At 38.4% G+C, this 22,904-nt stretch overlaps 1 protein-coding gene across 1 annotated transcript in view; it reads right to left on the reverse strand.

Moving 5' to 3' along the window:
- The window catches only part of ADGB (androglobin), a 172,590-nt gene that overhangs the window by 56,093 nt on the left and 93,593 nt on the right, over nt 1-22,904 (reverse strand). The window contains exons 15-21 of the mRNA XM_060167518.1: nt 18,270-18,307; nt 17,219-17,404; nt 15,965-16,028; nt 12,177-12,279; nt 9,648-9,789; nt 8,193-8,307; nt 5,916-6,083 (exon numbers count right to left, since the gene is read on the reverse strand). Of these exons, the coding sequence (XP_060023501.1) occupies nt 5,916-6,083; nt 8,193-8,307; nt 9,648-9,789; nt 12,177-12,279; nt 15,965-16,028; nt 17,219-17,404; nt 18,270-18,307 (816 nt within the window). The remainder of the gene's footprint in view (nt 1-5,915; nt 6,084-8,192; nt 8,308-9,647; nt 9,790-12,176; nt 12,280-15,964; nt 16,029-17,218; nt 17,405-18,269; nt 18,308-22,904) is intronic.

A 22,904-nucleotide genomic window follows, 5' to 3' on the forward strand; every position in this document is an offset into this window, starting at 1 on the left:
CACATTTCTTCGAGAGGCTCTACCATGCCATTTAATTCTCTTCCCCTAAGGATTAGGCTTTTGTCAAACATATTTCTTTTGAAACGGAGACGATATGAATTCTTATGAACAAGTCCATGTCCATGTGTGTGCAGAGAATTCTGGAGGTCACCTGGCCAGCAATGATTGTAAGGAACCACCAATGATAAGACACTCTGATTTCATTCTGATATTAAAGGGGAAAAGCAATGTTCGTCTTAGAATTGGTGAAATACAGTGCTCTGCAAAGGCATATGACTATTGCATTTCCTGCTTAGTCTACATTTTCTGACAACTCCTCACCTCTCTCCATATGTATAGAAACAGGGACCTAGTCCCACAGTCTGTATCTGTACCTGCCCCATCAGCTAGCAATGGTGGACAAGCCTGCGAGCAAGCATCTAACCCAAGCTGAGCAAATCTTTGTCACTTCAGCCAATATTTTTTTTTTAATTTTTATTGGAATATAGTTGATTTACAATGTTGTATTAGTTTCAGGTGTACAGCAAAGTGAATCAGTTATACATATACATATGGCCACTCTGTTTTAGATTCTTTTCCCATATAAGTCATTACAGAGTATTGAGTTCCCTGTGCTTTGGCCAGTAATTTGACACCAGGATCAAGATATTCTAAACTGGCCTTGTATGAGAAAACAAAAATTTAGGAGCCGTGTTTTCCATGATGTGAACTTAAGAGGAGGGAAAACATGTTTATAAAGAGAAAAAATGGAGAAGACAAGTTCTGAGGGCCTTCTTTTCCCTCTTCAAAGTTCCTCACTGAGTCATTCCTGTTCTTATGTGTCCAGAAGATGTCCCTGTATTGTTATAACAAATCAGCACATCCAGCTCCTCGTTGTGGCTTAAATAAGCTAGATGTGTCCTCGTGACATGCCTAATAAAATGCCCTAAATAGTTCAACACCTAAGGTAAAATTTTTTTGAAAAAATCATGAATGTTAATCCTCATACCCTCTGTTACAAATTAGTGTTCAGAGTCTTTGGTGATACTGACATTTGGTAGTGCTTGAGTCTGGTCTACACGTGAATATGGGTGACAACAGTGAACTCAGAACTGTGGGCAGTAAGCGGCCAGTACTCTTAATCCTTCATTAAGACACATGCATGCTAGAGAGTGGGGAATAAATCTTACAGAGATTCATGGACTTACCACATCGGTGGAGATTTTAGGAGTCCAGAAGGCTAGGCATGCTGGGACATCCTCTCTAAGGTAAAGGCTAAGACATAACTAAGAGGCCAGTGCTTGCTGGTCCTCTCTGCATTTGGGCAGTAGAATATTCTGCTTTGGGGAGTATTATTTCAGTGCATTCATTGAGTGACTCTGAAGACCATCAGCTTTGAGTGGGATCCAATGCAAGAGCGGCATCTGCAGGAAACTTGAGCATCCCAAGAAAGAAAGATCACCTGGTCCAATTCTGTTGTAAACATGCCACTGAAACACCTCCCAGCAAATGCACAAATGTTATTTACTACTGAGAGAGTCCTTATCTATGGGACCTTTATAGTATGATGCACCTCATCTGTCTAGAATTGTTTACAGTAGACAAATTTGGAATCGATTTATGGAGCATGGCTCTCTGGAAAATGTCACGTAACTGTGTAATATACAAGTATAAAATGGAGACGTTTCATTACCAAAATAGCTCCCTTTTGTGTAAGTGATACATGCACAAAGACCCCTTACATATTAGATCTGGGCTGGCATCAAAAGGCCTATACAAAAGTAATCTTCATAGCAGAGATGGTGACGACGAATGGGCCCAACAGTATGGGCTCTCTTTCACCCAGGCTTAGCTGTCTCAACTGTCGGTCGCAAAAACTGACTCATTATTTAATATGGTATCATCCTCCGGGGTGTACAGTCAGTTACTTCATGACAAGTTGATATCAGTGGACTTCTGTCAAGGAGGGGTGGGCGGTGATTCATCCTTACTAGAATTGAGACTTACCTAAAATATGAGTTTGTTTTCCCTGTATTTGGTGCCTCTGCCAGCATTGTTATCTTAGGGGTTACAGAGACATGGATCCAGCCTAACATTCCCCTTGGACCAAGGATCAAGTAATACAGTGAACATTTAATCACTGGGGAATGTTTGAGACTCACTGGTCCTAACATATACCATAGAAAGGATTGATAAAATTCCTGGCAGATTGGAAAGGCATATAAAAGGCTCAGCTAAGAAGCCAGCCTGGTGATGACATCCTGCAAAACTGAGGCAGTATCCTCCAGAATACAGAATATTTGTATAAAACCAAAGATCAATACACAGTACTATGACTGTAATAGCTATAATATACTGGCCTGAGGTTCAAAAATTAGAAGTAGGAGTGGCCTCTCTCACCATCATTTCCAGTGATCCACTTTCAATAATTAGTGTTCTCTGTCCCCACAACAGGGACTTTCTGTACTGGAGGACCTAATTCCTGGGGGTGGATAGCAGGAAATATTTTCACCAGGGAACACAGTATGATTTACAATAAACCTAAACTCTGATATATTCCTAGTTGCTTTGAGATCCTCATCCTGGTGGACAAGCAGGAAAAAAGAAACTAATATAATGGAGTGGTGGGAGAATTCATCCTCATTGTCATGAGGGGCTAGGTTTCTGCTACATAATGGGGACAAGAAGAATTATGTCTGGATTTGCTGGGACACTTCTTGGTGCTTCCACAGTGAATGCTTAATTACAACAATCTCAGCCTGATGAGAATAAGGCAGTCAAGGTCTGTACCCATCAAGATTGAAGGTCTGGGGCACCAACCAGGCAAGCAACTAGAGCGGCTGGAAGAAAGGGAAAGGTGGTAGAGGAGAGATGTTGACTACCAATTCTGGCCTTAGGGCCAGCTGTAGCAGTGGATACTACAGCTTTCTTGTTATATGATAATTTGATTATTTATTTATTTTTAGAGCTTATGACTACCACCAAGAGCCATCTAGAGCCACCACCTTGAGGACTGGATGGACAGAATTAACTTAAGGACCAATCAGACTAGTTAAAGAGGTAAGTCATGGCAGATTTTTGGAGATTGCTCATGCCCGAGGTGAGTGATTTTCAACTGGGAGTGATTTGTGTCCCAGGTAGGGTTGACAGATAAGATACAAGAAACTGTAAGGGCAAATACCAGTTTAAACAAAACAAGACAATTCTCCTTATGGAACATAAGGGAAGAGACTCTTCCCCTCTCTTTTCTTAGAGCATTCACTTTAGAAAACTTATAATTTTAAGTTCTCTCTCTCTCTTCTTCTTTGAAATATATGTAAATATTTTTAAAGGCTAGATAGCTATCTTGCCAGCTTTAAGATCCAGGAATATCTTTCTCAAGGACCTGGAAGTCATCTCTTTGAAATGTAATCATCAAGGAAGATAGCACCCCAATCCCCCAGTTTCTGTGGAAGGGGAGGAACCTAACCTTGGTGGGAGGCTCCCACCAACTTGGAAAAATACCTCCTGCCATAAAGGCATGAGAAGTTTATGTTTCTTTTGGATAAACCCAGTTAGGTAATGCAAATGGTCACTCCAAATAGCAGGTGAATTTAGGATTCACTATGTGTAACAAATGGTGCTGTCAAATCCCTTTACTTAAGGGACTAATTATCTTTTATCTTGAGAACATGTAGGTAGTGGGCAATATCTGCTGGGCTATACAAAAGGGTAAGGTTTCTTTGGCTCTTTGCTATCTCTTTAGCAGATTGCCCTTGACGGGTATCACATTCTGGTTTAACGCTTATTCAACAATCTTCTGTTTCTTCTACCTTTGTGGAGGTCTTCCTGGTTTGAAGGAGATCCTGTTTTTAATTATCTATCCCCAACAACACCTTATACCCAGTTAAAGTGGAATAACAGGGAAAATAAATTTTTAGTGTAATTTTTAACATAAGTATGTGCTATATATTGCACATACTGTTTGTTTATATGAAATTAAAATTTAATTGGGTGAAATGACTCTAGACAGAGACCTTGCACCCTTCACAAACATTAACTCAAAACGGACAGTAGACTGAAATGCAAAATGCAAAAGTATAAAATTCCTAGAAGATAACATAGGAGAAAATCTAGATGACCGGGGTATGGCAATGGCTTTATGGATATAACACTAAAGCCAGGACCCATGAGAGAAAGAATTGATAAGCCGACTTCACTAAAATTAAAAACTTCTGCTCTGTAAGGAAAATGTCAAGAGAATGAGAAAACAAGTCATAGACTGGGAGAAAATATTTGCAAAGGAATACTTAAAACTCAATGATAAGGAAACAAACAACCTGATTAAAAATGGGCCAAAGACTTTAACAGACACCTCACCAAAGAAGATATCCAGGTGGCAAATAAGCATATCAAAAGATGTTCCATATCGTATGTCATCAGGGAAATGCAAATTAAAATGAGATACCACTACACACCTATTAGAAAGGCCCAAATCTGGAACAATGACAACATCAAATCCTGACTAGGATATAGAGCAACAGAAATTCTCATTCATTTTGGTGGGAATGAAAAATGGTACAGCCACTTTCGAAGACAGTTTGATAATTTTTATAAAACTAAACATACTCTTATCACATGATCCAGCAATTACACTCGTTTGTATTTACCCAAATGAGCTGAAAACATATGCCTTCACAAAAACTTGCACACAGATGTTTATAGCCACTTCATTCATAATTGCCAAAACTTGGAAGCAACTAAGATGTCTTTCAGTAAGTGAATAAATAAATAAACTGTGGTACATCCAGACAATGGAACATTATTCAGCATGAAAATGAAGTGACCTATGAAGTCATGAAAAGACATGGAGGGAACTTAAATGTGTATTTCTAAGTCAAAGAAGCTAATTTGGAAAGACTACATACTTTATGACATTCTGGAAAAGGCAAAACTATGGAGACAATAAAAAAGATCAATGGGTGCCAGGGCTTGGGGGAAGGGAGAGATGACTAGGCAGAACACACAGGATTTTTAGGGCAGTGAAACTATTATATATGATACTACAGTGATGGATACATGTTATTATACATTTGTCCAGACCCATAGAATGTACACCAAGAGTAAACTCTGGTGTAAACTGTGGACTTTGAGTGATTGATGTATCAATGTAGGTTCATTGATTGTAACAAACATACCGCTTATGGGGGGTGTTGATAAATAATGGGGAAGGCACGTGTGGCATCAGGGGATAAATGGGAAATCTCCATACCTTCTGCCCAATTTTGCAATGAACCTGAAACTACTCTAAAAATTAAGTCTTTAGTAAAACAGATTTTAACGAGGTGTCCTGTATTTTAATTTCCAACTCTAGCAACACTGCTCCCCAGGGGACCCTTGACAATGTCTGAAATCATTTTTAGTTGTCACAACTGGTATTTAGAGGGTGCAGGCAAGCCATGCTGACACTGACAGGTCAGGACCACAGCAAAAATCATCTGGCTCAAAATGTCAGTAGTGTACAGGGGGTACCACAAAGTCGTTTTGCTTCACTCCCTCAAGGCTTTCAGTAAAGCCAGGATGCTACTCAACCCCAAGAAAGTGTGAGGAAATAAATACTCCTGAGAGCACCCATCTATCAGTGGATAAACGTTACAATCGCCTCATCCTCTAGGGGGACCTTTCTAAGGGATGTCCTACACAGTTTATCAAGATTCCCTGGAGCATTGAGCCCCAGTAGCCCACAGCAGTAATTACCACATCCTTTCATGAATATTCTCCTCTTTCTCATTTCATTCTTCCTACTCTCTCGTTTCTGATTGCTGACATCACTTCCCAAAAAAACTGTCTTCATCCAGAACATTTTCTCGGCTGATTTTGGGGGTCATCGAATATGTGAAACATTATTACAAACAGAACATACTCTTCTAGGAACATTACAGCCTGAACACGCTTACCCGGAAGTGCTGTGCAGTTAGTTTTTTATCCTGGAGGGGAATAGGGTAGTGAGCTGTTTGTAGATCCTTCAGGGCTGCAGAAAGTTTAGCCTTATCTTCGAAATTAGCGATGCCATGTCCAACAGCTTTCAAAATTGTTAAAGCCTGCTCTGTAAATCGGTAGCTCTCCTGTGAAGACAAAGCATAGCGGTCAGCCTCCCTTTTGCTTATTTAGGTGTAACTAGGTTTATAACAATTTAATTTCTGTTAATATATTAAACATCTGTTTTATGACTAACTCAATAGTTATTTATGGAGGACTTACTTGATCAAAGCATTTTGCTAGGTGCTATGGTCTGAGGGATATAAAACAAGGAACATGATTCCTGCTCTAGTAGGAACGCATGGAAACAACACCTACCTCACTTTGGGGGCCAGGGGAAATTTCTCCACAGTATGAACATCCAGCCTTTGTTCTGAAGAGTGTCTAGGAATTAGTCTGACAGCTGTGTGGAGTTTGACGACTGAAGGGCAGAGAAGTGTTCAGGGAGAGAACAATAAAATAAAAAATACAAGAGGGTAAACTAGCGTGGGCTGCTGGCTCCCTTCTGCTATAAACTCTGAAGAAGCGATAAAAACAAGGAGATAGGGATGTCAGGAAGGAACTTATTCTTTTAAATGGAGAAAACACTGAGGTGTTTGCAGATTATCTTGACTCGTGTGTGGTGGGTAGTTGGTGGCTGGTGGAGAACTTACTCAGAGCAGAGGGTGCTTGAAGGAAGCACGACGAGGGTCAAGTAGGAGGAAAACTTTGTAAAGTCTGTTTTTGCTCTTTCCTAGGGGCACCATGGTGCAATCATTGCTCCACGGTTCCCTGCAGAAATTTTGAGGAATGGTATGAAAATGGGGTGAGAAACCGTTGAGAACAGATGAAACTGACTTGCCACCTTAACACATTTACTTCTTGCTGACCTTCTCCCAACCTCCCCGAAGCCTAGGGAAATTCTCTTCTTAACGGTGTTTCTCCCTGAGATAAAACCATGACCAGAAAACTTGTCTGGTTAAATGGTAGTTTTGGGAATGATCATGTATGGCTCTGAGGAGCTTGAGTCTCTCTGTTCTGGGCCAGTCTGTATCCCCTTTTGCTTCTTCATTAGAACTGAAGAATACTGGGGCCTGGATGTAAGCCCCAGTAATTTTTATAAGATGGAGGAGTTGGTAACGCCAGGGAAATATGAGTTCACAGACTAAAATAACTAAACACCTAGGGAGTTAAATCACCTAAAGAAGGAAACAAACTGCTTCCATGTCTTGGCTATTGTAAATGGTGTTGCTATGAACATCAGGGTGCACGTGTCTTTTCGTGCCTTTTTGAATAAATGTGCAGGATATATATCCAGGAGTGGGATTGCTGGATAATATGGTAGCTCTATTTTTAGTTTTTTATGGAACCTCCATACTGTTCTCCATAGTGGCTGCACCAATTTACATTCCCACCAACAGTGTAGGAGGGTTCCCTTTTCTCCACACCCTCTCCAGCATTTATTATTTGTAAGCTTTTTGATGATGGCCATTCTGACTGGTGTGAGGTGATACCTCATTGTGGTTTTGCCTTCCATTTCTCTAATAATTAGCAGTGTTGAGCATCTTTTTATGTGCCTGTTGGCCATCTGTATGTCTTCTTTAGAGAAATGTCTATTTAGGTCTTCTGCCCATTTTTTGATTGGGTTGTTTGTTTTTTTGACATTGAGTTGTATGAGCTGTTTGTGTATTTTGGAAATTAACCCCTTGGCAGTCGCATCATTTGCAGATATTATCTCCCATTCCATAGGTTGTCTTTTCATTTTGTTGATGGTTTCCTTTGCTGTGCAAAAGCATTTAAGTTTGATACATGCACCCCAAGGTTCATAGCAGCACTATTTACCATAGCCAAGCAACCTCAGTGTCCATCAACAGATGAATGGATAAAGAAGGTGTGATATAGCTAGTGGGAAGCAGCCGCATAGCACAGGGAGATCAACTCGGTGCTTTGTGACCACCTAGAGGGGTGGGATAGGGAGGGTGGGAGGGAGGGAGACGCAAGAGGGAAGAGATATGGGGACATATGTATATGTATAACTGATTCACTTTGTTATAAAGCAGAAACTAACACACCATTGTAAAGCAATTATACTCCAATAAAGATGTAAAAAAAAAAAAGTAAAAAATCGGTAAGTTGAAAACAAAATAGCAATATGATTTAGTTCAAAATCTTTGAAAATAAGGCACAAAAAAAATCACAGTTGCTCAAAGATTTACCAGTTCAAAGTTGGGTAGCACGACATCTTCATCCCCGACGACAAAGGTCACCATGCTGCAGATGTGTATGGAGTGCCCCACGGGGGAGTGTGCGGTGAAGAGCAGCATGTGTCTCCTAAAGAGAGAGGACCGAGGGTTTCCTTTGTTGTAGTCCTTGCCTCTGTTAGCTTCTTGATGATACTTTGTGCTCAAATAAGTCAAACATTATTAAGGGCTGAATTTTGTAACACAGATGAGGTAAAGACTGATGAATTTTTCACTTTGAAAGAACCCTCTGAGATCATGGAATCTATATCTCACTGATTATGCTGGACAAAAAACGATTACAGTAAATGACAAACTTGCACGTGTTGGAGACATCTCCCATAAGCTGCAGACACATTGCGAAACACTCGTCTGGATTTTCCCCCTAACAACAGTAATAATTCATGTTGGCCTAGTGCTCTGTAGCTTTCATAGTCAGTTTCTCACAAATGCATAATTTCATGTGTGTTAATTGTGTCTCTCCTACCAAGGTTGCGGCATCAGGGAGAATACTGAGAGCATGTCCAAAACCCACCTGTCTATAGCTTAGGCTCTGTCGGGGGAAAAGCAGATAAAAATACTAGATTCTTTATCAGTTCCCCATCCTTGGTTGTCCTGATGGATGAGCACTCAGACAGAATAATGACTTCTGGGAGAATCTCTCCATACCAGAGTTTTTAGGGAAGATGTGAAAATATAGAAGTTTTAAAATTCATTATTTTTCTAGAAATATTGGACGCTTGCCACAGATTATCCTAGCATTTCATTTTGTTGCTTGGGCTTTGCTTTTGTACAAGAGCCATAGCTTTTCGTTGATCACATAGAATTATCATGATTGATCTTGGGAAATTCAGCAAAATTATTTATTTCATCTGAAATATGAGGTAATATTTTGAATTTTATTTATCAAAATCATGAAAACTTTTCAATTATACATATTTTCTTTAAAATGAAAAATGTGATGTGCTTAACCAATTTTATCTTAACTCAAAATAGAACTACAGGTAAAATTAAAAACAAACTACAGGTAAAACTACAGATTTGTAGGGGAAAATGCTGTTTCTCAATCTGTTTTTAAATAAAATCATGGTTCTTATTAAGGAATTTAATGAATTTTACAATAAAACAAAAAAGATCTTTTAATAAATTAATTTTAGGAAATGCTGAGTTAAACAAGTTTAAACTGTATTCTTTACTAAAGAAACAACCAGATTCTTTAACAATTATGAATCTTCCAAAAGGTACAGCATTTCTTCACTTTATTTGTTCACAGAATTATTTTTCTCAAGAATCATGATGATAGACCTGTGCTTTATGAAATTGCTTCAGGAAGCAACATATTAGATTCCATATTGTTTCATTATTTAGTAGTCAAAAGTTTACAAGTCTTCAAATAATTCTTAGTATGGGAAAAATGAAGTCACTCCATACCCAACAGGCAGGCGAACCACTGTAGCCTTGGTAGCATACGTGTGAATTGTCACAACAAGATCACGTGGCCTCAGAGATTTCCAAGAAACTCTCTCAACTGTAAGTAGTCCAGGCTGTATGGGAGGGCTGTTCTTTGTTAAAGCTTTAGGAAAATTTAAAAGAAAAAAAAAAACATATATATATATATATACATACAGAAATTTGACTGTGAGAGTATAGTTGGCTTTCACTGGTATTGCTTTTTACCAATAATGACATTAATAATATGATAATAACAATAATATTAACAACAACAACCAAGAATTAGACCTATTCTGAAGACGTTCATAAAACATTAGAAACTACCTGAGTAAATAATTACTGGAAATAATACTCAAGAGGAATCAAGACCTTCTTCCCTCCCTAGCCTACTTTTCTCCTCGTAGCCATCCCCTCAGCTGAAGAAACCAAGAATGACAACGTTAGGAAAAAGAGGACAGATAGGGGTATTTCACTGTAGTGTACCACTGCTTTTCTTATGTAGGGCAGTAATAACAATATCCCACTAGATACAATTTTAAAGGAGGAAAAATACCACATCTGGGAAAATGAGAGATTTTCCTAAGATAGTGGCAAAGGAAGGGCAAAAGATGCCACTGTTTATTTAAGTTTTGAGCTTTGATCCTTAGCTTTGTGTAGAAAAATAATTACCAAAATTTTAAATTAATTAAAAATTTTATTTAATTTTTATAAATTTAAAATTTTATCTAATTAAACTTCAATTAATAATTTTTTTATCTTGAAATTGATAGAAAATAATGACTATTCTTCATCAGTAGCTGAGAGTAAAAGACTTCTTACCCTGTTTCCAGATAACACTCAAGCTAAGGATACAAGGCCACCACATGACCTGAAATACCTCTACGCATTTAGAGTTTCAATGTTCTAGGACGTGGTGTGGCTTAGGAGCTACTGGTTAAGTGGACATACTAAGCTCACACCACTGAAGTGTGGAAAGTTTATTCAACAGATATTTATTGTCCACTTGCTGCACATCTGACACCATTCAAAACATTGGGTACATCCTGATGGAAAATCATAGTCTGTGCCCTCAGAGTGGGCAAAAAATTCAATACTAAGCATTCAGCAAATATTTGTACCTGTACAGTGTGAGGTACTGCTAATTTGAGTTAAATATAAATGCTTTAGTAAAATAAGCCAAACAAAGAATGCTGTTTTGTGCATATGTGCATGTGTTTGCAAGAAGCTGGCCTTAGAGAAGAGAAGGAACAGTCCATCTGTTAGAACAGGAGGGAAGGGTGACAAGAACTTGGGAGAGTTCATTATGAGAAGATGAGTGGGTCATTTCCAATTTCTTTTATCTCTTCAGTGAAGACAGCAGCAAGGTCATCAGCTGAAAATGAGGAAGGATGAGAGTGGGAGTTGGAGATTTGAAGGCAGAGGGAGAGAGAGAGATTTGAAGGTTTGAAATAGTCACTCATGAGAATGAGAGCTGGGAGAATGAATGAACTCAGGAAATGTTGGCAGTGCTTAGGGGCTTTGCTTTGAGATTTGTGGTCCTCAATTTAAAGTGGGGCTAGGTAGTAGGATTTTTTTTTTTCTCCAGTTACACTCAGCTGTTCTGATGAAACCCCAGGTTAGGCACAGAGATACCTTCAACCAATATTAGGATTTTGCCAGGAGTGTAAGATGAGAGGGTAAGAAGAGCACTTGTGTTGAGGGCATATGTGAGGATATAAATACAATCATGGACCATGGAAACTACGTTGGGAGTAAGAGAAATAAAGATGTGGGGAGAGTGGACACAGAAGAAGTGGTAAGGTTGAGGGATGGAGATCCCAGTTCAGTCCAAGACCTGTAGGGGTGGGAGTTCTAGAGAGAGCGAACTGGAGATTCAGGGGTGGGGGTCAGAGGACTTGAAATTTGATTAGGATAATACAGTTATTGGTATAATAACGTCTAAAATATAACCATGAAATTAGGGCGCCAAGGTGGGATGGAGGAAAAGATCTTTGGAATTGTCAAATCAAAGAAGAAAGAGTTCATGATTTTCAATAGATTTTGAAAGAATCAAGAATGATAACATGTGGGACTTCCCTGGCAGTCCAGCGGTTAAGACTCTGCCTTCCAGTGCAGGGGATACAGGTTTCACCCCTGGTCGGGGAGCTAAGATCCCACATGCCTTGCAGCCAAAAACTCAAAACATAAAACAGAAGCAATATTGTAACAAATTCAATACAGACTTTAAAAATGGTCCATATCAAAAAATCTTAAAAAAAAAAAAAAAAGAATGATGACTCGTATAGGTAGAAAGCAAAACAGAGGGACCAGGTGTGCTCAAGAGGTGACCATAAGACCACAACACAGAGAGGGACAGGTGGCAAGAGTGAGTATAATCCTTGATGTCAGAGGAGTAGGAAGATCTTAGGAGGTCTGGAGAGGGAATAAGTTCCTTCACACATTATACATTTTCCCTGAACAGAAAGTGAGTTGGGATCTCAGACAGTAATTTTCTCATAGCCTTCTTACCTCCAGATTCTCCCCAGCGTACCAATGCAGAAAAGCAAATCAGTAGTTCAATGGGCTTTAGACTGTCCACAAATAGATAGTAGGACACACGTTCATCTGAGAACTACAAGAAATGAGACCAATCATTGTATTTCATATCAGCCTATTAATGCTGTATTTTCCACTTCTATTAAAAGTACAATATCTAACATTTATAGAGAATTTACTGTGTTCTAGACACCATGATAAGTACTTTACAGGTTTAATGATAGGGAGAAAATCACACCGGTGAATGTTGGCAGCAGTCCACGGAAGCTGGGTCTGCAGGGCCTGTGTGAGACTGGCCACCATATCAGAGAGAGCCAAAGCTCTTCCCCGTGAGTAAAGAAAAGGGATATGCTTATTCCAGAAATGACAAATAGACGAAGAGATTGAGCCCAGAGCTGAGCAGTACTCAGAGGATAGGTCCTTAATAAGCAGACAGTCCATGGAGTAACTTTGGCAGAGAATGGAAATGTATGCTACTTGGTGGTTTTTGATATAAACCCTCTATTCCTTCTTTCTACAAGATCTTCAGAAATATACCCATTGTACGCTAATGAACCAAACTGGATTTTTGTTTTGGGCATGCAAGAAAGCACTGAGCACAACTGGAATGTCCTTTAGTGGACAGCCACATAAGGATTACATGAATATGATTTTAATCCATCTTATGTGGGTACCGTTAATATCCATAATTATGGACGGAGAAACTGAAACACAGAGAGGGTAAGTAAATTGCCGAAGGTCACAGTACTTGCAAGTAGAAAAGCTGAGATTCAAAAGTAGGTCTGTCTATCTACCTGACTCCAATACTGATCACAATTATTGGGCTATTACTGCATTTCAGTTTCCCAGTGCTTCAGCATAATTTTGACTGATGGTATATTGTAAATGTGTTAATTTGTCATTATACTTTAAAAGCTTTCTATACTATTGAACAATAATATTTAAATCACAAGTTGCAATACAAAAGAAAAATCTCTAGCAATACTGTGAAAAAAGAAATCCTTATTAATCAAATATAACAAGATTTCTAGAAATGCTTGGTACAATGTAACTAATTAAGATGATCGCTTCGCTCAATGTCTTCCAATAGTTAGCATTAGACTTTATTTCATTTGTTTTCTTTTGGCTGCCACATGTTGGTGATAGAGGCAGTTGTTTCAAACACTATCTAAAACTATGAAGGGCCCTGCATTTGCCAGCACAGCCTGTGTGGCTGAGGAGGGGATTCTGCCTAGAGATCATTTGTTGTCATTTTAAAGAGCCTGAGAATTTGAGGGTGAGATGGCCCCCGAGGCCACATTCAGGGGCTCTGCTCTGGTGCAGGGACCAGACACCTTTGTGAGCCCCTTGCCAACCCCCATGACATCTCCCAGGGGACAGCTAAGGGATGTGCGGCAGACAGGCCTCAGGCTCTGAGTCTCCAGCTCAGCTGGTAGCGCCTGTGGCCACTAACATCAGGACTGTCTGGCCTCAGACCACGAACAATCCAGATTAAAGGCCATTAAGTTTGGGTACCAAAAACATCCTCTAAGAAAAAGTCATCATTTTCTCAGACCACTGATGTTAAAAAAAAAATTCAGGGGAATGAAGGGACTCATAATGGATGCCGTCATTTTATTTTGCTAAGCTGGGACTTTAAAAGGAAAATAAAATTCTCCTTTTACCATCACTTCATAAAAATAGGATCGGAACAAAGAACAGTTGGCCATTTTCCGAACACACATGCACATATATGTTAGGGTGGTGATGTATAACAAAAACTCATATGCTAACTGCTCTTAGTAATAATAACGACAGCCAGCATTTATTTTCACTTACTAAGTATTAGGCATTCTTCTAAGTGTTTTACACATGTTCTCTCATTTATTTCTCAACTCTATGATGTTGGTCTGTCACTGCCATTGAATAAATAAGAAAACTGAGGCAAAGAGAACTTAAATAGCTTGCTCAGAGTCCCACCTCAGATGCAATCTAGATTCAAAACCCGGCAGTCTAGCTCCAGAGCCACTCATCTGCTTCCTCCAAAGGTGCGCTAGTGAGAAAGGCGCAGGTTTTACATCGGATAAACGCAGTTCTCATGATGCTTGCGCCACTTACTAATTTGGTGATCTTGGGCATTTTACCCAAACTTGGTCTGCCTCAGTTTCCTAACCTGAAAATTGATAATAATAATTGTCCTTTCATTGAATTTGCTATGAGGAGTTGATGTAATAAAGAACCTAGGTCAGGGCTAGGAACAGAGTCAGCACCTATAAATGACTATCATTTAAATATTGCCAATATTTTGAATATGACAACATTCCTAAGTTAACTGTAAACGGTATATTATTCTCATACTGTACTCTGGGTTCTGCTATTCCCAATTAACAGGCTTGTTTTGTTTTGTTTTGTTTTTTGTAAAATTCGTAAAATCAAAGCATTCCTCTGGGTGATTTTATAGATAGACTTCAGAACCTGGTCACCCATTCTGCCACCCCTGCAAACCCCACCCCAGTCACTACTACAGACCTGATTCTTACTTTCAGAGCAGGCAACCAGCTACAGAGCACCTCTTGAGGGATGCACAAACGGTTTTCTCTGCCTGCATTTTCATCTAGTACAAGTGCAAAGGGAGAAGTCATCACCAAGCCTCCTATTTCCCCCTCCAGCTCTGCATGCAGCTCATGGAGATGTTGGGGAAGTATCGCTGGGGGCTTGCAGGGCCCCATACAAGCGACATGCAAGTTTCAGCGCAATTTAGTTTCCCAGGATATGTTTCATAGTTTTCCACAAAATTCCACTCAATGTGACATTTGTTCGTTAATTCATTCAACAATTTTTTTTTTTTTTTACCAATTTCCTACTTCATACCAGGACCTGTACTTCAAAAGTAAAGAAAAGGACAGAGTTGTCCTTAAGATGCTGACAGAAAGTGGGTGGGTAGGTAGAGGGGCACAGAGAAGTGACCATGCAGTTAGGATGGAGGGAGGGAAGTGTCTGGGTGGGGACAGTCATACAGAGTGCATGGAGTCAGGGTACTTGACCCAGACTCTACAGGCAGGGAAGGAGGTCTCACAGGGTCAAGGACATCCATGCTGTTCTGAAGGACTTCTAGGTGTTAGCCAGATGAAGGCAATAAGGATGAAGAAGAATGAACTCCAGACAGAGGGAAGAACGTGGACAAAAATAACAGAAATGTTAGTGAAAATGTGCTTATATTTTAGGAATTGCGCGCAAGTCAGTAAACACTAATTGAAATCAAATGTAGTGAATTTACTTGTGCTTTTCCTTCATTTATTCATAAGTCAAAACTTCCTTTATGTGAATTTATATAATAATGCGGCTCAGCATTGAACCAGTGCAACACAATCAGATGGATCACACCTGGGGATATGAGGTAGAAGAATTTTGCTTATTGTCTACATCAGAGATTAGTAGAAGACCCTAAGAATTAAATATTTTTTATTTAAGATTTTTTTTTTGATGTGGACCATTTTTTTAAGTCTTTATTGAATTTGTTACAATATTGCTTCTGTTTTATGTTTTGTTTTTTTGGCCGCAAGGTATGTGGGATCTTAGCTCCCCAACCAGGGATCAAACCCGCACCCCCTGCATTGGAAAGCAAAGTCTTAACCACTGGACCACCAGGGAAGTCCCTTAAATTTTTAAATATAATTATGTTAGAAGTTTAGAAATGCTTGATAAATTTGAAAGTGTTTTTCACTAGCATGATTCCATTAAAAATTTAAGAAGGGAAAGAAAAGAGATCAAAATCTATTTACCTTGAATTCTGATTTTTGAAAGTTAAGGCAATATGAACTTGGCTTGTGGAAAATATATATGTTCCTGAAAAACATTATTTATAACAGGTTATTGTCATCATATACAACAAAACAGTACTACATGCTAAGTTTCTCAGAAGCAAATAATTATAGGCAAAACAGGTAAAGACAGATGAAAGTTAAAAAAATAATAACAACTCAGAAAGGAAAAAAGTGGTTGCCAGGGGCTGGAGGTGAGGAAAATAGGGAGAGATTGGTAAAAAGGGCACAAACTTTCAGTTATAAGATGAATAAGGTCTGAAGATCTAATGTATAACATGGAAACTATCATTGATAACACTATATTGTATAATTAAAATTTGCTAAGAGAATAGAACGTAAATGTTCTCACACACAATAAAAAAATAAATATATGAGGTGATAGATATGTTAGTTAACTTGATGGGGGGGATCTTTCACTATATATGTGTATCAATTCATCACCATGTACACTTTAAATACTTACAATTTTATTTGTCAATTGCATCTCAATAAAGCTGAGAAAAAATAATAACTGTATTGAATTAGTTGTCTGAAAGGGACAAAAATGATCTCCTTCAGTGGATAAACTGCCTTCATCTTAATAAACAAATAAGTCTTTGAGGATAAGCTGAAACTGGCCTGAGACTGGTTTGGCTATTCATGTTTCATGTGGACAATCAACTCATCCATATTTCCTTCTAATATTGTTTTTTCTTATTAGTTATCTATTTTATACATATTAGTGTATATATGTCAATCCCAATCTCCCAATTCATCCCCCCACCCCCCTCTATCCCCCCTTGGTGTCCACACGTTTGTTCTCTACATCTGTGTCTCTATTTCTGTCTTGCAAACCAGTTCATCTGTACCATTTTTCTAGATTCCACATATATGCATTAATATATGATATTTGTTTTTCTCTTTCTGACTTACTTCACTCTGTATGACAGTCTCTAGGTCCATCCACATCTCTACAAATGACCCAATTTTGTTCCTTTTTATGGCTGAGTAATACTCCATTGTATATATGTACCACATCTTCTTTATCCATTTGTCTGTCGATGGGCATTTAGGTTGCTTCCATGACCTGGCTATTGTAAATATCCTTCTAATAGTTTTGTTTGATATTATATCAACACCAGACTAATATTGGCTTAACTCTTTTAAATGAAAGCTAAAAATGAATAGCTTATATACCCACTGTAGTAAATGCACACAAAAATGTATACTTACTGAAAGCACACACAGAAGTCTTCAAAATCTAACCATATTTCTTTAGAAACACCATTATTTACTGTTGCAAGTTCCTCCTTTGATTTTTCCTGTGTTGCTGTTGTCTGGCTGACCAAATCTCTTTCCAGACTGATGCCTTCAGCTGGATGGGCTGCATCATTCAATCCATAGTCTGGTAGTTCATCTGTGTACAGCAGAAGACAGCCATGTCAAACATACCTAATTGTTAAATATTAAATTATTAAGATACGAAAAATTGTAGAGGAGAGCTCACATATCAAAATCTATTTTTGAGAAAATATTTACTGAGATAATAATTCACATGCAGGCCTCAAATTTGTAGAGGTCCATACAAAGACCCATTTTCATACCCTCAGGAGAATTTAATCATAACTTACATGCAGGGTGTCCAGAAATTTTGAAATCACTTTCATAAATTTGTGCACACATTCTTTAGAGACTAAAGTTATAAGAGAAGTTAGCTGGTTTATGTATTTAAAATCTGCTGTAAACAGACATATTCATGTAAGAGGGGCTAACGCAGACAACAGAAGGAGAAGCAAAAACTTGAAAGATCTATTGTGATTGATGTATTTCTGTAAGCCCTGCAGTCAGTGATTCCGTAATCTTATTTTATGTTTATCAAGAAATGGCATAAAGTTCTCATACACTTTTCTTGAACCAAAATGTTATAGACACACACGCCACATAACACTTTTTTGGATTTTAGCCTTGGTCAAGTCTTTATTTAGGATCTGAGGAATTTGCAGTGGTTTCAGTGCTTTGATAATAACATGCATGCATTAAGACACAAGAACTTTACTCATGGGACTTTAATCAGATAGTCTTTTATTTTGACTTTAAGCTTGAATTTAACAAGTGAGATTATCTGATTTTTCTAGCCCAGAGCAGATTAGACTCAACACATCAGAGAAAGCACTGGAGGGAGGCTGCTGAGAGCCAGGAGGAGGGAGAGCAAAAAGCTGTCAAGAAGCAGAGACCCCTTTGTGCTTTGATGTCTGTGAAAAAAAGTCACGAGAAGATTATTAATTTACCTTTTCTGAGTATAGCTTGTGAAGCAGCATTACCCTGTGAGATGAAAGGAACACGCTAAGAAACCATTTATAAATTCGACAAAACATTACAGCTCTCTAAAGCACCACAGTTTTTAAAAGAGTTAATACAGTCTTTTAAACACTGAAGAAATAGATTTCTACAAATACTTACTAAAACCTACAGCAAAACGAAATTTGTTTTTAACCTTAAAATTCAAAAGATGTGAATTTGGCTGAGAGTTTAAGTTTGTGACATTAAAATACAGAAGATATGAGTGTATTAAACCTTTGAATCTTATAATAAAAGTTAAATAAAAACAGTAATATCCCCGAGTAGATATACTAGTTGGTATGAGGCACCTATAATTAATACAGATTGAGTAAAATGAGATTATGATTGATAATTAGTGTATGGAACCTAAGGATTATTTCAAATTATAAAAATGTTTTCTCAAATTTTTAACAGGGAAAATAAGCTTCACATGTATAACTCTGTTATCTCTGGGACACAATTAAAATAAGTATAAAAGATAAAATGGTATAAATTTATACAGACTGATGGGTGATATTTTGGATGATGTAAAGTGTATGGAGAAGACAACAGAGTAGACAAAACTGAACACTAAGTGCTGGTGAGAAGCAAGCCCATCCACACCTTAGGACCCCAGAAACAATTAGCGGGCACTGGGAAGGACAGAATGAGATACAGGTTGAAATACAGGGATGGGTTGAATGTCTATATAAGGAACAGACAAATCCCCACTTCTCCCTAATCCCTTCTGGTTTAGCATCTATCCTTCTTCTGCTTAAATAGGACACTGGAAGTTGCTTCAAGTAGAGAAATTAAATGAAAAGTCTCCAGATCTGGGTTCACGGATACTGTGGGAAGCAAGAAAGTTTACTACACAGAGAGGAGAGGAATTAAGTGAACATCCACATGCTGAACTTTGAGACTCTCAGGAACCCTGTGCTGCTCAGCTTTAATAACTCTGGTGGGTAAGGATATAACAATCCTTATGACCACATTCCACCCCAGCAGGGAGATTAGAGGACCCTTAACCTGAGACACTGAACAGAGCCAGGGAAAATCCTCAGGGAATCTGATATTTGGAGCTAGTCCCACCCCAAATGAGGCTCATTTACCCCCAATTATCTCAAATTAAAGCTTCCAGTTGACAAGCTCTATCCATGCCATAAAGCTTCTTCTAATCAGCAGCTCTTTAATTTCATAAATTCCTTAAATATATGTGTACAACAAAGAATTGCTAGATAATTGAGGAAAGAGTCTCATATAAAAGAAATAAACTAATGGGTGTGGGTAGGGAGAGTCATAGGAATCAGAAATGATAATATAGGGAGAAATTTTTAAGTTAGTAATATCAGAAAGTTAAGAAGATATTCATTTATCAAATAAACTATAAAAATACAATAAAGAACAAGAGACAGTTCTTGGAAACTAAAAATAGGAAAGTGAAATAAATTCAATAGAAAGTTTGGATGTAAAGTTGATACAAAAGACTCAGAGAAGAAAACTAAAAAACTTTTCAAAGAAAACATAGGTAAAAATCTTCACAACATTGGATTTGACATTGGTTTCTTAGATATGACAATAAAAACACAGACCGCAAAAGTAAAAATAAATAGGGCTACATAAATAATCTGTCATTCAAAGGACATAATCAACAGAGTGAAAATGCAACCTATGGAATGAGAGAAATTATTTGCAACTCATATGTCTAGTAAAGGGTTAACATCAAGAATATATGAAGAACTTCTACAAAAACAATATAAAATAAACAAACCCAATTTAAAAATGGGTAAAGGACTTGAATAGACATTTGTCCAAAGAAAATATACAAATGGCCAACAAGCACATGGAAAACGTCCTCCACATCACTCATCCTTAGGGGAATACAGATCAAAACTGCAATGAGATACCACCCTCTCACAGCCACTGGGATGACTACTGTTAAAGAAAAAAGAAAAAAAAACAGAAAATGACAAGTGTTATTGTTACTGTTATGTGGTGAGGATGTAGAGAAATTGGAACCTTTTTGTACTTTCTGTGGGAATATAAAATGGTGCAGTTGCTATGGAAAACAGTGTGGTGGTTCCTGAAAAAGCTAAAAATAGAATTAACGTATGATCCAACAATTCCACATCTGAGTATATACCCAAAAGAACTGAAGGCAGCATCTCAAAGAAACATTTATACACGCATGTTCATAGCAGCATTATTCACCAAGTATCCATTGATGGATGTATGGATAAACAAAAGGTGGTATATGTATATGCACAATGGAATATTATTCAGCCTTAAAGGAAAGAAATTATGACACATGGTACAACATGGATGAACATGGACACATGAACATGGATGAGGACATTTTACTAAGTGAAGTAAGCCAGCCACAAAAATACAAATACTGTATGATTTCACTTATATGAAGTACCTAGAGTAATCAGAATCCTAGAGACAAAAAGTAGAATGGTGGTTTTAAGGGGCTGAAAAGGGGCAGGAATGCTGAATGATTTAATGGGTATAAAGTTTTAGTTTTGTAAGATGAAATGATTTCTGGAGGTTAGTGGCACAGCAATGTGAATGTATTCAATATTACTGTTCTCAGAAAAGGAAATTCTTGTGGAAAAAGTATAAGAAAATTCTGCAGAACTGAAAAACTTGAGTATCCAGGTTGAACGGGCTCATGGAGTACCTAGCACAATTCATGTAAACAGACTCATTTACGTGGCCAATCACTGTAAATTTTTCTTATTTCAAGAATGGAAGGAATGTCTTAAAACATTCCCAGAGGGGAAAAACAAGAGTCATACAGAACAGATCAAGAATCAAAATGTTATCTGTATTCTTAAGAGCAATGGTTGAAGGTAAAAGACAAAAGTTAAGGAACAGAGTTAAAATTCTGAAAGAAAGAACATCTACACTGTAATCCTACAACACGCCAAAATATAAACCAGGGGAGGGGGTGGAATACAGACATCTGCAGGCATACGAACCCCTCATCATTTTCACTTCCCACGCAGTTTTTCTCAGGGAGTACTAGAAGATGTGCACCACCTAAATGAGGGTATCAAGTAGCAGGAGAGCATCGTTTCCAAGAATTAGAAAATCCATCAGAGGAGAGAGAGAAAAGAAAGTCCAATGATGACAGGTGCAAGTTTCCATCAGCTGGAACAAGAGCAAGAGAGCAAAGGATTCCAGAGGGTGATATCTCCAGGAAAACAGGTGGCATTGGTAATCTGATGTGTTTGTGTGGTAAATGGGGTTTAAAGGTATTTGTTCAATGGTGTTCCTTTTTCTTAAAAAAGAGTGTTTGGGAAGGCTTCCTAATGTGTCATAGAAAAAAAATGAAGTAATTGGTTTGTACAAAAAGTTGTGTAAGAAAAGAAATTTGTCTCTCCAATAAAAATCCTTCCACAGCTAGAATATTTTTTAACGGAAGAATACTTTTCTTTATTACCATCCTTCTATTACAGCTTGAAGTAATGATGAAGGTGGAAAAGGAAACAGGTAAATAATTAATGCCTGACTTGCACTAAATATTAATTCCTAAGGAAGGTCTGAAAACAGGCCTATTGTCCCTAATATTTGTATCTATCTTAAGGGCAAAGGTAGGGTAATTTTGCTGTTTAAAAACATGAACTATATTAGGCTGGGCTAGTCTGAGATAACAAACCAATCCTGAAATTTCAATGGCTTAACACATAGGGTTAACTTCTCCCTCATATTCAGCCTATTTTGGGGGGCTCCTTTTCAAGGGATTCCTTTCCCAGTTGTGATGTAGGGATCTAGAAACTTGTACCATGTAGCCTTGCCACTGGGATACGCAGTTTCCTGATGGTTGTGGGAGAAGCAGAGAGCTGCAAAGCCACGTGCAGACTCATTAAGTGCTTCGGCCTGAAATGGCACACGTCACTAATGCCTGCGGTCTATCAGCCAGATTGTGTGTCGAAGGCAAGATCAAGAGCAGGGCCGGCTTCATGAGTGTGTGATCACTCAGGGCGCTGGGCTCAGAAGGGCCCTGTGTTTGTTTTAATGCTCTGCTGTCACTCTCTTGACATTCTTAATAACTGTTGAACAAGGGGCCCTGCATTTTCATTCCACAAGTTATGCAGCCAGTCCCAGTTACGAGCCAGGAGCCAGACCTGTGAGAGGCCTGGGAAATATACAGGGGGCACTGAGACTCCCAGGAGGCAGTGGCATCTCAGTCAGAGATCCTGCCAATCAAGCCACAATGCAGAGCCCTTCATTTCCACCGTTAGGGCTCCAGCTCTTACGGCTCATAGAACTCTTAGCTTCCCCAACAGTTTCATCCCTATTAGGTGAGAAGCATTACGTAACAGCTCACGAAATCTCAACGGGTTCTGCTCTGGTATCCAGCCTCACAGCTAGAGTACTGATTGGACAAAAACTTGTGAAATGAAAAAATCTTGAAGACAGAGGAAAGTGGAGGTATGGGATGGTAAGCGAATACAGGAGTGCTAAATCCTTATCTTCTATAGCAAGAGGTCGAGAGATAATGTTTCATTGATAGATGGAGAAAGAACGGAATTCAGCCATTCAACAAATACGTAACAGTGTCTGTCATGTGCTAGGCATCTTTGCAGGTGCT

This window comes from Lagenorhynchus albirostris, chromosome 12, assembly GCF_949774975.1.
Source record: "Lagenorhynchus albirostris chromosome 12, mLagAlb1.1, whole genome shotgun sequence".
Taxonomy (NCBI): domain Eukaryota; kingdom Metazoa; phylum Chordata; class Mammalia; order Artiodactyla; family Delphinidae; genus Lagenorhynchus; species Lagenorhynchus albirostris.